Below are 16,191 nucleotides of genomic sequence, written 5' to 3'. Positions count from 1 at the left end.
GTGCAATCAGTGCCTGACCGAATTATACCCAAAGAAAAGACTAATTATTGTGATGACTCTTGCTCATCCACAAGAAAAATTAAAAGAGTTGTGTTTTTCTGAAAACTGGACCAAGTGTCTGCAGTTTTGAGGTCTATGATGTCTTGTGATGTCCTTATGACATCTAAGACAATACTATTAAACGGAAAAGCAAGCATCTTTATTGCAAACGATGCAAGGGTTTTCACTTAACCCCTCCATCCCAGAAACTGGGCTTCTCCAGTCACCCATCTGGTTGCCTCACCCAAGATACCAGCATCACATCTCCCAGCAACAAGAAGATTAAAACCCAAACCTGGTCACATTTGATAGAGAAGATTAAATGTACAGCTTCTATGATTTAACATTACTAAACGCTTAGCACGACACCACCCTTGTCTGATGTGCAGCATGCACGGGACGTTTCGCCCTACATTCTGCAGGTAAATCTGATTGCTTCAAGGTACTCCCGTTTGGCTGTACAAACCACCTGCTCTTCTCCTTCTTAACTAACAGAAGCTGGCGGTTCTCATGCTGTATATTGCAAACAGCCGCCCCGCTGCCCCTATGCCCCTGCCGTGCGCAGATACCTGGGGCAGCCGTCGCGTGTCGGCCCTGCAGCATTCCAAAGCACTGAGCTCCCCTCGCCCGGCGTGACCTGCGCGACAGGGTGCCGCTCCACCTGGCAAGAGGAACGCGCTGTCCCAAACAAAAAATCTAAAGATCAAAACAAGCCTTTCTGCTGACGTGCCAAAAGTCGAGGCTGAACAGGAAAACACATTTGAAGCTCTTTTTTTCCATTACCTTGCATTATTAAACTATCTAGGCAAGAGATAAACATAAAAGGAATTTCTTTAATTAGATAAATTCACTCCTCAGCATCTGCTGTTTAACAGAGCAAAGTACATCAGCATGTTAGAATCAGATAATATTGCAGTATCCCACAAACTCACGGTTGAAGCTTCTTTTTCATGCAAACATTTGGGTGCCACTGGTTTTCACTCACTGTAATACAACGCTTCCAGTTAAATGATTGCCATAAAATGTAATGCCAGGTATGCACTGGGCCACAAGTGAAATTCCTTAAAATGATTATGCAGCATCTTGCAAGTTAGAACAAGGCCCAACAGATGCACAGGGTGATCTTGCACAACTTATTTCCCGTAGGTTCTATACCATGCATGCATCCATTTTTAATAAACCTCAAATCAATTAAAGACTGTGCTTCCTGTGTGCAACTAAAACCTAAAAAATGCCTTGAACAAACACTATATACCCTAAATTTTGCATTTCAGCAACTTTAATTAAGTAACTCTCTAAATTAAGATAATCTCTCAGAGGGTCAAAAACCTACGCCACAACAAAACACTAACAAATACCAGTATATTGTTAACCTTCATCTACTGCAAACTCAGCCCCACTGAGTGACAAGCTCAGCTTACAGCGTAAAACCAAAGACTGCAAGACAGTAACTTTCAATTATGTTTGACTTTGTATACAGATAGTGGAATTATTACAGTTATTAAAAATGTTAAGGATAAGTCAAGAAAATGTTAGTATCCATCTACTTTGCTATTAAAAAACTAACAGGCTTCTATTTTCTTAAAAATCAAATTTAAGCACGTATCAGCAAAGGTCCTTTTTAAGTGGCCTTCTGCAAGCCAGTGCTGGCAAAAACAGTGCAGACTAGCTGAACACCACTACCAAATATTTCTGACCTGATCTGCTTGCACACCTACATCTCTTGTGCAGAGGCTGCCAACCTGCCGTGCAAGGGGTGATGAGTTTCCAGCCAGCAGGCACTTCTGTGCTCGGCTCCACGCTGTGCGCTGGAGTATACCTGGGCTCCTCAGGGATGAAGCACTAAGCCAGTTGCACCATGAAGCATTTATCACAGCGCTTACCCATTACGGGTGGTTAAAAGCAGCAAAGTGAAACGCCACTCGAGGACTAACACCGTTCTTCATTTGTCAGGTTACCAGCCAGACAGTTAACACAGCGGTGTGAAGTACAAGTCCCCTTTGGATCAGGTATGCTGTGCTGAGGAATAAAGCCTGCATCATCTGAACACATAACATGCTTCTGCATCAGTAGCTGCATCAGTAGCATCAAATGCAATTATAAAAAATATTTTCACCTAAAAATTCTGATTTCAGTTATTACAAAAAAGTTAAGATTCCTCAAACAAGAAATAACTAATTTGTTCTTTACAAGAACGTTATATTCTCTGTTATTGAAGGGATTTAACAGCAGAGAAAAGCCGGATTTTTAAAACTACAAAACTCATAATGTTATCTCAGAGTGCTTTTGAGTACTTGAAGCTACTTAAACTGATTTCTAGAGAGACTAAATTTAAAGTCACCTGTGTTCAGTATCAAGGGAGCATCACATTTAATGAGCGTAGCCCTTGTTTGTATCAAGAGCCTGGGCTGCTTGCTGGCAAGCACTTAAACTAATTACCATGGGCATCGCTTCAGGAATCACACAGTTCCTAGTGCTTTGGTGCTTTTACCGAGCAGAAGCTTCTCCCACTCTTAGATCAGATCCCTCTCATATCATCACCACACAGGCAGCCCTAGCCCCCCTCCCAACACACACTTTAATAGCAAATCTAACCAAAAGCTACAAAAAGCAAGCTAAACAAGCTGCACATTTCATACACTGCAATCCTTTGTCATTTCTGAAGCGGAACACTTGGTTGCTATTTCACAGACCCCATCACTAGAAAGAAAAATAAAAGGCTTCCGTTTTCGTGCAGCTTTAATGAGGAAGATTCAAAAAGAGGATGCAGGCTTTTTCTTACCCGTTCAGCGTGTATGAACCATTCCTCTTGAGCCTCATACTTGCAGATAAGAATCTTAGGAAAAAATCCAGACTGAGGAGGTTTGTCCTCTGCTGGAGCAGAATACAGGCACCTGTTTGGTGGCTGTGCCTTTTGCTAATCAGGGGATCTCTTTCCTGTTTCTCTGAGTCATCAGCAAGGAACAATGAGAAACTGCCATTGGAGCCAATTAGCAGGAAGCCCAGAGGAAACTGCCCGCAACCCATCGAGGGTCTGGAGGTGTAAAGCGGCCCCAGCCCACCTCCCACAGCATCTCCACCAGGAAAAAGCAGCAGAGACATGGAGAAAAGTGTTTTTTTTTTTTTGTTTTTTTTTTTTTTTAAATACAAGGTATGTAACCACCCTGCTTTTGCAACAATAAACCTCGTAAAAACTGTGTTTTATTGGTGAGCCGCTCTTCCAATTAGTCTGAGAGCAGCTTCAGACAAAAATCCCTCCTCCTCACAAGCCCAGCTGCGACTATCGCTCCAGTATTCATCACTACCTTCACAGCACAATGCACCTAAGCCAGCCCTAAATAACAAACATTCAGCCTTCTGCTCCCCCCCCCCCCCCCCCCCCCCCAATACCAAGCTGGACGCTACACACGTGGAAACGGACACACCGCCCGTGGTTAAAGGCTCTTCCCCCACCCCCCACCCCCCCCATAGAAAGGTAAAACCAGCACATCTGAAGTCACACTCGAACACTGCAGAGAAAAATATCCTCTAGCAGCCCAGTGTAGTCCTGGGCAGGCTGCTCTGCATAAATCACCCGGTCACGCTGTCTCCGATCAGGCTGTTTCGCTCCCTTTTCTGTTCCACCTACCGATCCCAGATAGCTGGGAACAAAGCAGCTGTGCAGCTCCACGCCTGGGCCAGAGGTACGGACCTACCCCACGGGGCACAAATTCATCCAGGTCATTATTGATCAGGTGCTGTGAGCAAATCAACACTCAAGTAATAAATCGCATGAAAAATGTTTTTAAAAATGAAAATTGAGATGATTCACTTGTGGCCTGGATAAAACTACTCTAGGATAGTGGGCAAACAACATGCTAGCCAAATGTAAAGACTGAATATTTACTACCTAAACAGGGGGAAGCAATGTGTAGGGGCACAAAAAACTCCAACCTGAGTACAATGGTACTTGATTTTGCCCAAATGACTCAAGACACTGTGTTTATCGAACTGTGAATTTTCATCCTGATCCTGTCTTTGCGCTGTCCTTTCAGAGCTGTCATTTGAAAACACAGGTTTTAAAAAAAGGCAGCCTAAAAAGTAGAAGTGCTCCATTTCTTTCTAGATGCCAGATACCATACAGGCAGGAGTGTTGATCCGTACCAATATAGGGACTGATTAGATCACAAATGCTGACAGAAAACAAGGTTACAAGGGATTACAGGCTTGGAGAAGGAATCAACAATATCATACCTTGCTAACAAGACAATGAGACTGAGCTGTACAAGCATGCTAATTTTGCAAGATAGAAAGCAATTCTCAGCATCTATCTGGCCTCATCTAGAGCACCAGGTCCAACCCTTGGCACCCTAGTTGAAGACAGATGTAGAATTAGCTGGAGCCCAGGGGCACCAATATGGAATTTATCCACCCCAAAGATGAGAAAACCAATGGAGGAAAACAATGTAACTCCTCCTCCCAGGAATGTAAAACAATAAGAGAAAGGAAACAAAATGTTCTTCCTGCTCTATCCATCATACAGGGACTTGAATTAAACAAGAAACAAACCAGGTTAGTGTTACAATGTTGTTTTTCTTTTAAATACAGGAATAGATCCAGAGTTTCCATTATTGCAGGCCCTTGAGATGATGTCGCTCCAGAGCTGGGGATTAACTAGGTGACCTCTACAGGTCTCACTCAGCCCTAGCTTTCTATGATTTGCTCCTATTACTGGATGGAAGAAAGAAAGAAAATTGTGCTGTGTAACCACATGAGGCAAACTAGCTCAAGTCAAAGCAGACTACAGCATGCTTCAGACTTTTTTTTCCCCCTCAAAAAAAAAATTATACTGTCCAGGACTGCCAAGACGTGCAATGCATTACCACCACAGCAGTAGCAGCACTCTGCTTTTACCATACATCATGGGAAAGCGTTGCACTTCACATCCTTCCCAACCAGCAGCTTTGCAGAGCTCCTACCCTTGTCTCGGCTGGAACCAAGACCTGATTCCTCACGTCATGGTGGCCAGGCCCTGCTGTCCCTCACCAGGGAGCGAAGATGCAGCGTGGCTGCAGAGGACCAAGAAGTTCGACGCCTGCAGGCAGCTACCTACCTACCGGTGCTGGATGAAGCGGAGACATGTTCTGGGAAGCATATCAAAGAGAACTAGGATGATTTACTTCATTAATAATTTGGACAAGAAAAAATAGTTAAAGTTAAAAAGTCAAAATAATTATGTTAAAATCTTTTATAAATTCTAAAAGTCAACCCAAAACTTCAACTTCAGTTTTCTTTTTGGAAGCAAAGATTCCTGGGGAAGCCCTTTGGAGAGGGGCTTTTAAACCCAGGCTCAGAATAGGGTCTTCAGGTTTGGATGGAAAAGATCATGCCCTGCTCAGAAGGTGCATCTGACAGTACAATTAAAAGTTATATGCCACTGGTTTTTGGATGCATGCTAATTTGCATTGGAAGTGCTCTAGCAATACAGAACACAGGAGTTAACAGAAGGGGGTATCCGATGACTATTAAGTAATAGCAATTGAGTGCTACTTGTAAACTGGAATATCACAACTTTTGTAATTAAAAAGGGACCTTTCCCCAGTGTTATTGCCTTTTAAGCCCCTGTCTGGATGCACAATGCAAATGATTTACCCGCTGATTTTATGAGCATGTTGTTTTTACTGGCTACCCGATTTCTTAAAAATAAATTTCAGTGTTCTGTTGCTGCAAGTAGCTGCTGTTTTTTCCAAAGTCTGCTTCTGCCCAAACACATCAATGCTTTTTCCTTTTTCACTCCCCCATGCTCTTTCAAGGATTACAGCAGCACAAGGGTATGTGTTCTTTAACATCTCCATCTGAAAACTATTATAAGAAACCAGCAACTAAATATAAACCCTCCAATCAGAGCCTGAGCCAGCCACACTGATGCTGGGATCCCAAAATGCTATCATGGACAAAAGCACTTACCACAGAAACACAGCAAAAGTCTACTTGCCAACAGAACGGCTTCAGAAACAATGAATTCCTGCTTCAGAGAGGTCTTCTGGAGAAATGCAGTTGGTTAACAAAGATGAAAAAACTTATTTTTGGTCACCATAAAAAATCAGGACAATAAACTTGCTGAAGTTGGCCACTCTATGGTGAAGCAATACGCTACACACATTATCTCCTACAGTATTTTCAATTAGCTGCACCTAAAGTAATACTTTTCTCCCCTCTCTCTACACGTACACATTCCAGAAAACACACACAAGCTGAATCACCATTACTGCTGCAAAAACATATGGGAGGAGGGAAAGTATCTTCACATCTCCTCAAGGTCCCTTCTGACAAATAAAACATTCTTAACAGTCCACTTCTTTTTTATTCCTTTCTCCAAGCAGCATCTATCAATCTTATCATGGATTATTTGCTCCCAGGCTAAACATTCATCCCATTACTGCTCTGCTTCTGTGGGGAATTTCAACTGGACCATTTGGCCCAGTTGTTCTAGAAGTTAGCTCAAATACAGTTCTTTAGATAAGAGAAATTAGTATGGATGATTTACCATGTTCAGCCGTCTCCCAGCCACTTGCTACTTTGCAAACAGCATTGAAAGGCCTCTGTTTCAATTACTATGAAAAAATTCTCCATTTAATAAGGAAATGTACATGTCAAATAAAAAGCTGGGTACAGAAGAGAATAGCTAGCCCGCTACTACTTGGAAAGGATTACGGTACACTCAGAGCTTAATTATTCATCTGGGAGACGTTCTGCATATGAATGAAACATCTTTCTACATCTAAAAAAGAAACACTCAGTAGCAACCTCAGTTATCCACATCTGGTCAGGAAAGAGAGGAGACAGTGTGCCCATATGTACCCTGTTTTCCAGGGTCATGGCTTTTTCATGTGTGTTAAAGTTACTTGCACAGCATGGAGTGTTATTTTATACATGTATCCTTGACACATCCCACCCAATGTTTTTGAGGAATTCTATTTGAATTTGGCATACAGCCCACTATTAAAGAGAATAACTTACCCCATCTGGAAAAGACCTACCAACCTAATATTTCGTCTTTATCTCCTGCTGTCCTGCATCGCAATTTGCACCTAAGGGCTGGCCAAATCAATTCGTGAGAGAAACGGTAAAACGCTGAATTGTTAGAAGAAGCAGGTTTGAGTCTACATTTCTGGTCTGACTGTACACTTGCAACACTTTGTATTAGTTCATGTATCATACGGGGCACCAAACAGCGGGTCAGTTAGGCTCATTTCACTTGTACTTCACTACTGAGCTAATTCAGGCTTAATTTAAACACTATTATTAGAGAAGCAAGCAAACATCAATTGCTGTTAGATAGGGAATGAAGAAGTAAGCAACCTTTACTAAGAGAAGAAGAACAGGGAAGTTTACTCTAAGACATAGCTGGAAACATTTTTCCCAAATTCTGCTAACTCATCCTGCACATGCAGATAGCGCTGCCTCAGCTTCAGAGCTGAAGGTACTCCTTTGCCAAAGCTGTTAAGAAATCTGATTTCAGTGGGGGTTTTGGTTTAGTATTGAAGAATAAGCCCAGTGTGAGGCTATTACAATGGTCAATAAACAAATGAAAGCCACATCACGTTCCCTGCATGCAAACAGAAAGCCATAACAGGAGGAGTCTTCAATTTACTTCGAAGAAGAGATTTGTATTTTTAGTGAATACAACAGCCAGTCCCGAATTAAGACAAAGATGACAGTGGCACTGAAAGGGTTATTGCAAGCCCTTCATAATATGCCAAACAGGACAGTGTTGGAGAAAGTTACAGAACTGAAATAACAGAAAAGCAATCCGCCTGGAAACGGAAAAGGGTGGGTGAGCAGTCTCTACCGGACGAGGGCAAAAGCCAGGGTTTATAAATTTAGAAAAAATACACGCCCACACAAAACCTCTCAAGTAAGAGGATAAAAAAAAAGACATTTTACAAGGCTTTTATATAAATTTTGCCTAATCATTCTTAATGGACATCTGCCCATGGCTTAATACAGGAAAGAACAAGCTTTCAGCGTGTGCCAAACTGTCTGAAACACAAACCTTTGGCACGCCGCCTGCTTTGATCCCCCTTTTGGGCAGTTTCCTGGAGGCAGGTTTGGAGCAAATGAACATTGACACAGCGCTCTTTGGAAGGGCTGTCCAGAAGAGTTAATGAAATGCAAGTTTGGTATCAGACTGCACGGTGCTTAATTGCGTTGTTTTTAACCTTTTAAATGATACCTGGTTTTTAAAAACGGATGCAGCTTGATAGAATTTAATACTAAGTTTGTGTTAATGAGAGGTCCTTGCACAGGGTTATCATAAAATACCGTGGCCAAATGAATTTTTGAGTGAAAGTTGCCCTGCTTTGTGCAGATGGGCATGAAGACCAGCCACAGGGACAAGAGCCATTCATACAACTGTGGCAAATGGCTTGAGAGCATGAAGACCCCCATTCAGATCAGTCCACAGACCTCGTCCATCTCAAAGGAAGGCTCATGGAGCAAAATAAATAGCACGAGAAGATTGATGTTCTTGGCAAAAGCCGTGAGCAGGTAATTTAGAGCAGGCACTGCCCCTTCAGCCCAAGAACAGGAAACAACTGTGTGACTTACCAAACGCCCCACCCAAGAAGTCCCAGCCGGTATAAAAGCCTCTGCTGCAAAATTTAGCTAATGATACAATCCAGGAGAAGTCTGGAAGCACCACAGAGGGAGAACAGGAGAGAAATTTCTGAGAAAGAGGCTTTAGCTAAAATTAACTACACCAGATCAGACACGTACGAATCCCTGAAGCCTATAAAACAAGCAGAAAGAAAAATAGTAAGTTTTCTACTGCATTCCTCACCTCTTTCCTTTTCTTTTTCTCTTTAATTTAGCTAAGTGGTCTCACACTAAGGTGCTAAACTCTGCAAGCAATTTTTCTATTAAAAGAAGTTTAACACTGGATTGTTTTTGTTAATAAGGAAACTACCCAAATTCCAATACAAACGGCTGCTATTTCACAAGTAACACTATTAGTACATAGATCCTTTAACAAAGGAAAGGAAGTAAAATTCTTTAAATATTACGAAAGGGCTGTAATTTTCATCGAATATAGAACAATTATAAGTAAGAGTTATCAGGAACTACAATCAAATAACAGGGACAAAATTTATTAGAGACACCGCATGCCATACATGGATTAGTGAATACAACAGGTATGTACACAGTTGTATGCTCAGACACTGAAATGTTTATTTGAAACAAATCAAAATTATCAGGCCCTTTCTCTCCGAATCTCATTTTAAATTTGATTATGAACTTGCTTTGCACATCCTCCCCAGTGTCCTCAAAGAGTCATTCATCTCTTTTATTACTGTCCTTGCTGCTTCGTGGACTAACGGGATCTAGAATGGCATTTGAGCTGCATCAAATACCAAAGACAATGGCCATACCTGTTCTAAATTGTGTGCTGGAGGTAGGTTCCTGCAGGGAAGTTGCTTCTACCAGCACCAGCAGAATGTTAATCACATTGTCACCACTGACATTTCAGATTTAGCTATTATTTAAGTGAATCCAACAGTCTAGCTCTGAGTTTGTGCTTACTCACAAACTTGCAGTAAACTCATTTAAACCTGAAAACACCGAAAGCATTACTTTAGAACTCACAGAGATTAGAATTTGTGTCTTTCTCAGGAAAAACAGGTTATCAAGCACAAACCTAAACAAATGAATGCCTCTGAAACCATGCGACATACTCAGCCTTGGCCAAATGTGAGTTATGTGCTCCCCCAAAACAGGGAACCAAAGATAAACCACAAAAACTGTAAAGCCAAACACATAGCACAGGAGACAACTATGACCAGAAGCTTTAATCTAATCCTTCAGTTACTGACTGGTATGGAAAGAAAAGAGAAGTGGAAAACCAAGCATTGCAGAATAAATTCTGATCATAAAAACATCATCCTGCATTACCAGAGTCACTTATCAGACACGCTTTAGATGACATACTTTCAGAGAGAAGAGAATTAATCGACCACCTCAGAACAAATAGAAGCAGCTTTGTGTTCAGATTCTTCTGTACTTCTAAATTAATGCACGTACTGAAATGGCCTCTCAGAAATTACATGCACAGTGAAAAAATAACCCGCATGTCAATGGTGAAGTCAGCAACATAAATCACTTAAACACTGGCTTTTTAGGCAATTCTAGCAAAGTCCTAGCCAAAATGGACTTCAGCTGCTATTATTCATACTTTCACAAGATCCTAAATGTTCAACAAAAAGAGTCCTTGTAGACATACGCATAACCTTAGTCATCCATCCGTCAGGGAAAGGAAAGACTACTTCACTCAAGACAGTCTGTACCTCATAGTTGAGGATATCTGGGCGACGAAGGTGGTGAAGGGCCTAGAGGGTAAGACGTATGAGGAGCGGCTGAGGTCATTGGGCCTGTTCAGCCTGGAGAAGAGGAGGCTGAGGGGGGACCTCATCGCAGTCTACAACTTCCTCGCGAGAGGGAGTGGACAGGCAGGCACTGACCTATTCTCTGTTATCACCAGTGACAGGATCCGTGGGAACGGTGTGAAGCTGAGGCAGGGGAAGTTTAGGCTGGACATCAGGAAGAGGTTTCTTCACCGAGAGGGTGGTCGCACACTGGAACAGGCTCCCCAGTGAAGTAGTCACTGCACCAAGCCTGTCTGAATTTAAGAAGAGATTGGACTGTGCACTCAGTCACATGGTCTAAACTTTTGGGCAGACCTGTGTGGTGCCAGGAGTTGGACTTGATGATCCTTATGGGTCCCTTCCAACTCGGGATATTCTATGATTCTATGAGGTGAGCATTAACTAAGATCTACACAGCACGTTGGAAAAAAGTGTTCAATCCCTGTTACCTGGGTCCCCTCAGTGATTGTTACAGCCATAAGATCGGACAAAAACAGGAGGAAACAGCTAAAAAGTGGAGCAAATAAAAGGAAACAGTTTGGAAAGGGAATGAAAATCTCACTGCTGTTTCTGTCCTTCTACATTACCAAGGACAAGACATACAGGGACATACAGGGTACTATCTGTACTGTGCATTTTCATCGTATTAGCTAAGGCACAGCAGTGAATGTGAAATAAAACTAGTAAGACCAGGATACAATACTGGAGTTTCAGCTTCAGAGGCCTGGGAGCTTTAAATGCTATGCTCCCCAACATACAGGTCAAGACCACGAATTAAGAGTCTGCCTGCATCTAAATCAGGTCAAAGCTGCCTCATCTTCCACACGAGGTCAGATTCCAGGGGAACGACATTTTACAGAAGATTTCAGTGAAAGACAGTCTTCAGCTTTGGCATTGCAGATTCCCAACATGTAAAACAGCAACAACTATGCTTTGGGAACCACTCTGACAGCCAGGAACTGAAAAGACACAAAGTTTTACTAGTTGAAGCGATTCATGGACAGCCAAGCACCAAATGAAAGAATAACATAATTCAGAAGACCCCAGCTCCCGATTCAAACCTCACTGCTTAGGCCTGGTGCCTTTCAAAACACCTCGTACATGGCAGAAGCTACACGTCAGTTCTGAACAGCCGCCCTTCTGTCATCTGTGCACAGGCATGTACTTTCTTTAAAGATTTCATTGACCAAGGAACTCAGTTGGGGACACAAATTCATAGCCTTATCACTAGATTCTTGCTTTTTATTTTGAGACATGAGAATGGTAAAATATAAGAATTACTGTCACCATTAAATTCCATCAAAACTGCACAGCTGCTGCCTGGTCACATTTCTGATTTTATAGACTTCCCCTGAGAAGTAACCCACCTATTTTATGCAGCAGGAAAACCTGTAACACAAAGCAATCCCTCAGTCTTGAGTAACACAGCATCACATCCTTACACACATGTCTCAGAATCTAGACCTTACGTGTCTTTGAAGATATGACAGCACACTACTTCAGTAGCCAACAGTTGATCTGGGAGAACAAAGCAAAGTAATCCTCTTTGGCGAATAAAATATCTTCTTCCTGGCAAAAGATAAAGCAACTCTAATGGGAAAAGCAGAAATTCTAAACTATCACCAGAATTTTTATCCTTTTACTGCACCACTGCCCAGAAGGACAACAGCCGTCAGCAACTTAAGAGTGGCTGAGCTTCCTGCAAAGACCCAGGTTAGATGAGAGAACTGGCAAAAAAAAAAAAAACAAAAAAAACAAACAAACAAAAAAAAAAAAAAACATGGAGGAACTGAAACACAACTATAACACAGCTTCATTAACGACTGCGGGTGAAACACAGACCTGACTAGGCACATACTTTGAAGATGAGGACCAGTACCTGGGTGAGCAGTTCCTGCCATGCACGTGCCCTTTTATAAGGATTTCAGCTTGCACACTGGAGATTTAACCTAGATCTTGGCTTTATAAAGCGCACTGTTAGGGTCACAGGAACAGAGCTATTAGTTTGCATTCATAGTTTAGCAGAAGAATGAATTCAAAAGCCAGTCATTAAACCTACTCTAAACAGAATTTCTTGATATGGTCAAAAAAGGGCAAAAGGAAGCCTGGCCAGCAAATTGAGAGAAGGTAAGAGGGAAAAAATTATCCTTATATGCTATTCTGGAATATCTATTATTATATTATCTATATGCTATTATTTATTAGGCTCTTTTTTTTTTAGTTTATTGTTTTGTAATTAAAGTTATTAAACTACAGTAATAAGCACAGCCTTGCCTATACTGCTGTGAACAGGATACAATAAAAAGCTACACTAATTAGCAAACGATTTTCAAAGGTCAATTATCTCATCATTAGCAAAGCCATTTACATCTCTGCAATGTGGAATATTCTCCAATTTTAGAAAGTGAAAAGGGATAAAAATTGATTAAATTGCTTGAGGCCACATAGCACAGTGTCTTGCTGAATAAGAGTTTAGTTGGGCAGAAGCCTGAGCAGCTCCTAACGCAGCGTTTCCACACTGCCCTTGCCCAGCTGATACTTAACTTCTGTCAGATGTTTAAGGAGACAGAACAAGCTTCTCCACCAAGAAATATCAGCATTTACATATACTGTGACTACATCTCCTCTCTTTACCTTCAAAAAAAAAGTAAAAGACCAATTAACAGAATGTATATGGCTGGATCTTGGCATTCACATCATTTAAAAATAAGTAAAAGCATAATCACCAGCTATACCTGTCATGTCTAGAAGCAAAAGCAAAAAAAATACACACAGAAGCTGTCCTAATTCTCTTCTAATTCAATTCACAAAACCTTAAACAGTATGTTTACTGTAGTAGTCAGAACAACTTTTAAGGGGTATCACCAGTGTAATAACTAAGACTTTTCCCTGCATTTTCAGCCACGTTACACCTCCAAAAAGATGTACGTTAAAGATATTTTGAGCATGCACCATCAAGCAGCTCAAGTTCCAAAACGCAACAGTTAGACCGCAGCCTTTAAGTCAGCCTTGCTGAACATACAGATTGTGAGCCAGTTTTTCCGTGCTACATTATCATACCATTTTCTTCCCTCCAAAAGAGAGATTTGGTATGTTTCCTGTGAGTAACATTGAAAAGTAACTTCTGTGTTGCAAAACCCTAATGTCCACAAATCCTGGGAGCACATACAATTTAGTGATCTATGATGGACCCCTGCCACCTGAGCTGGCACTGCTACTACGCTGTTTCAGTGTGAAATGCCAGCATCTCTGCCATGGCATTTGCTCTGCTAGCCTCGACAAGCAAGCTAGGCAAAGAGGACTGCTGGGTTCAGCTCCAGGTGATGAAAGGAGGAATGCTCTAAGTGGAAATCTGTCCGTCTCCAACAGAGCACGTACAGATCCTCATCTTTTTTTCCAGCTACTCCAAACGTCTTAAGAAAAATCCTGAAAAAGCTCAGCACAGCCCTCTACTTCTGATTCAATTCAGACCCCAAAGAGTCACCATAGCAGTGACCACTGCATTCCCAGCAAGGCTACTCACGTTTGTACTGATAGCACCTATGAGCATCGTGCTTTAACCCCACACACTATTTACAAATCACCTTGCACACCAACAGCCCCAAACCCCGTTTCTTATTTTAAAACTTCATCTAGATTGTCATTCAGAAGATCATTCCTGTTTCATTTCTTTTCCTTCTGACAACTAGTTCAATGGAAAAATTATACTCTGTTGATAAATACCACTGGGCTCCCCACATCCTAGTACAGCATTGAATTATCTGCTTGTTTTAGAATCAAAAAACCTCAACACATTGCCATAATGTACGATAAAGCTCAGCTCTGAGCAGTGGAAGCTAGAGAGGGATATTATTGCACATTTGCTATTGACCTTCATAAACATACTCATTTCAAATTTAAATGACAAAAAACTTCTGTGTTGAAAAACTGAGTATTTTCAGCTATTTGTGAATCATTACCAGAGCACTAGCCAGTTTTCATCCTATACCAGAGGTAAGGAGTTGGAGTTCTTACAAAGCTTTGTTACAGGGTGACAGCACTTACCCTCCTCATACACCACCGTTATGCAGCACTATATACCAAAGAATTTGGATAATCATGTGCAAGTTGCCTTATCTCTACCTCTGAAGCTGCAAATGCCCAATGAACAATTATGCAAGCACAAAGCCAGGGCCAGAGTCCTTGCCCCATCCCTTCAATCTCTCTCTTTCATCTTCCCCAGTCTCCTAAAGGGTGATATTTTATATTCACAGCTGCATTTGGGGAATGTCACTGCAACACTTGGACATTTGTTAATATGGGTCACCATTTCTGACTACTTTATTGACCAAGATTACTTCAAGTTTACATATTGCAAGTTTTCCCCCCCACACACATTTGACACAAGCTTACTTTAAAGGCCATCTTTTCTACTCCCAATGCACGTCGACCACAATCCCACACAAAAGAATTGCTTCCCTTATCTGTAGCTACCGAGCAGCAACCCTGCTTATCGCAGAGTCCATGACAAAGATGGTTCGTGCTAGGGGTGAGCACAAAGCAACCATGTGCCACAAGGAGAGCACATGCATGTATTTCTACATGAATATTTTAATACAAAATTCCATCCTTCACCTGCAGCTATTTTAAAATCCTACAATTCTGTACCACAAGAAATTTGTGACAAATTTCACAAACTCCATGAAAAAACAACAGCAAATGTTCAAAGAGGAAAAGAGACTGGCTAAGTGTATTAGAAACAATTGTCATAGAAACAATTGTCACAATCTCTTTAAGCTTTGGTTTGTCCCTTTCCGTAGACAGTGCAAAGACATTCAATTTAAAAGGTCTTTTCCATATTTTTTTTTTGTCATGACAGAAAAGTGAAAACAACTGCCATGAATTCAACAAGCTCCTTAAGACAGGATATTTTCCAAGCCTAGCTCAAAATTATACTAAACGACTTCCATGCTATTTCCTCATATGCAAAGAGAGATTTGCCTGGTCCTTGTCACACTGCACTGTGCTCCAATTACACACACCACAAGCCAAGAGGGATTACAGAACTTCTGAACTTACTGCTGCAGAAGTGACAGCAATCTAAAATGCTGGTAATTTACAGCAACAGCAGCCAAAAAAATGGTCACAATACAAAAAATGAAGACTTTCAGCAAAGAATCAGTGATGACTCATTTAAACACCAACAAATTAGTGAAATTTCTCTTCTGGCAAGCTAATGATCTAATAAAGGACTAATGAAATTCAGGAAGAAGCTTGGAAGAAAGAAAAACATGAGACACTCCCCTAAAAGTTATCTATAAATCCAGCTTACTGCTGTTCAATCCTAAGACATTTAAGGATCCTCATTCCAAACTCGTGCCTTCTACTCTTATATATCATGCCCTTATTACCACATTTAGTTACAATCAAACCATAAACAATCCTTGGTGATCTCACTGAGAAGGCTGCGACTACAATGTGCCTGATAAAATAGTTGCTCTGGAAATGTTTTTTCTCACATCAAAACCACTTTCTGTTGCTGCTCAATTCAAGTAGGCCAGTGTTGCTGCCTCTTAATGCACACTCCAATTGCAAGCTCAGGAATAAGAAATGTACCACCAACTTCACATGGGATATACACTAACTATTTGAGAACACTTTTTTTTTTTTTCTGTCAGAAGCATTAAGTGAAGGAAAAGAGCTCTGTTTTTTACAGTCTAACTTTCTCAAGAATCAGTGCCTTGGCCTTCTAAGAGCCAGTTACCTCCATTCC

At 41.3% G+C, this 16,191-nt stretch overlaps 1 protein-coding gene across 5 annotated transcripts in view; it reads right to left on the bottom strand.

The window, feature by feature from the left end:
• MOB2 (MOB kinase activator 2) overlaps positions 1 to 16,191 on the bottom strand; it is a 112,477-nt gene that overhangs the window by 52,688 nt on the left and 43,598 nt on the right. Inside the window, exon 1 of one of the 5 annotated variants that reach the window (XM_066997948.1) lies at positions 10,536 to 10,627. The exons of 3 other annotated variants lie outside the window; for them this stretch is intronic. In XM_066997948.1, the coding sequence (XP_066854049.1) occupies positions 10,536 to 10,612 (77 nt within the window). In that variant the 5' untranslated portion in view covers positions 10,613 to 10,627. Of the gene's footprint in view, positions 1 to 2,821; positions 2,965 to 10,535; positions 10,628 to 16,191 lie in introns of those variants that run through there. One more of the 5 variants, XM_013191617.3, reaches the window with a different exon arrangement.

The sequence above is a fragment of the Anser cygnoides genome, chromosome 5, assembly GCF_040182565.1.
Source record: "Anser cygnoides isolate HZ-2024a breed goose chromosome 5, Taihu_goose_T2T_genome, whole genome shotgun sequence".
Lineage (NCBI taxonomy): Eukaryota > Metazoa > Chordata > Aves > Anseriformes > Anatidae > Anser > Anser cygnoides.
The sequence above is the reverse complement of the archived record's forward strand: the minus strand, read 5'-3'. Positions and strand labels throughout refer to the sequence as shown.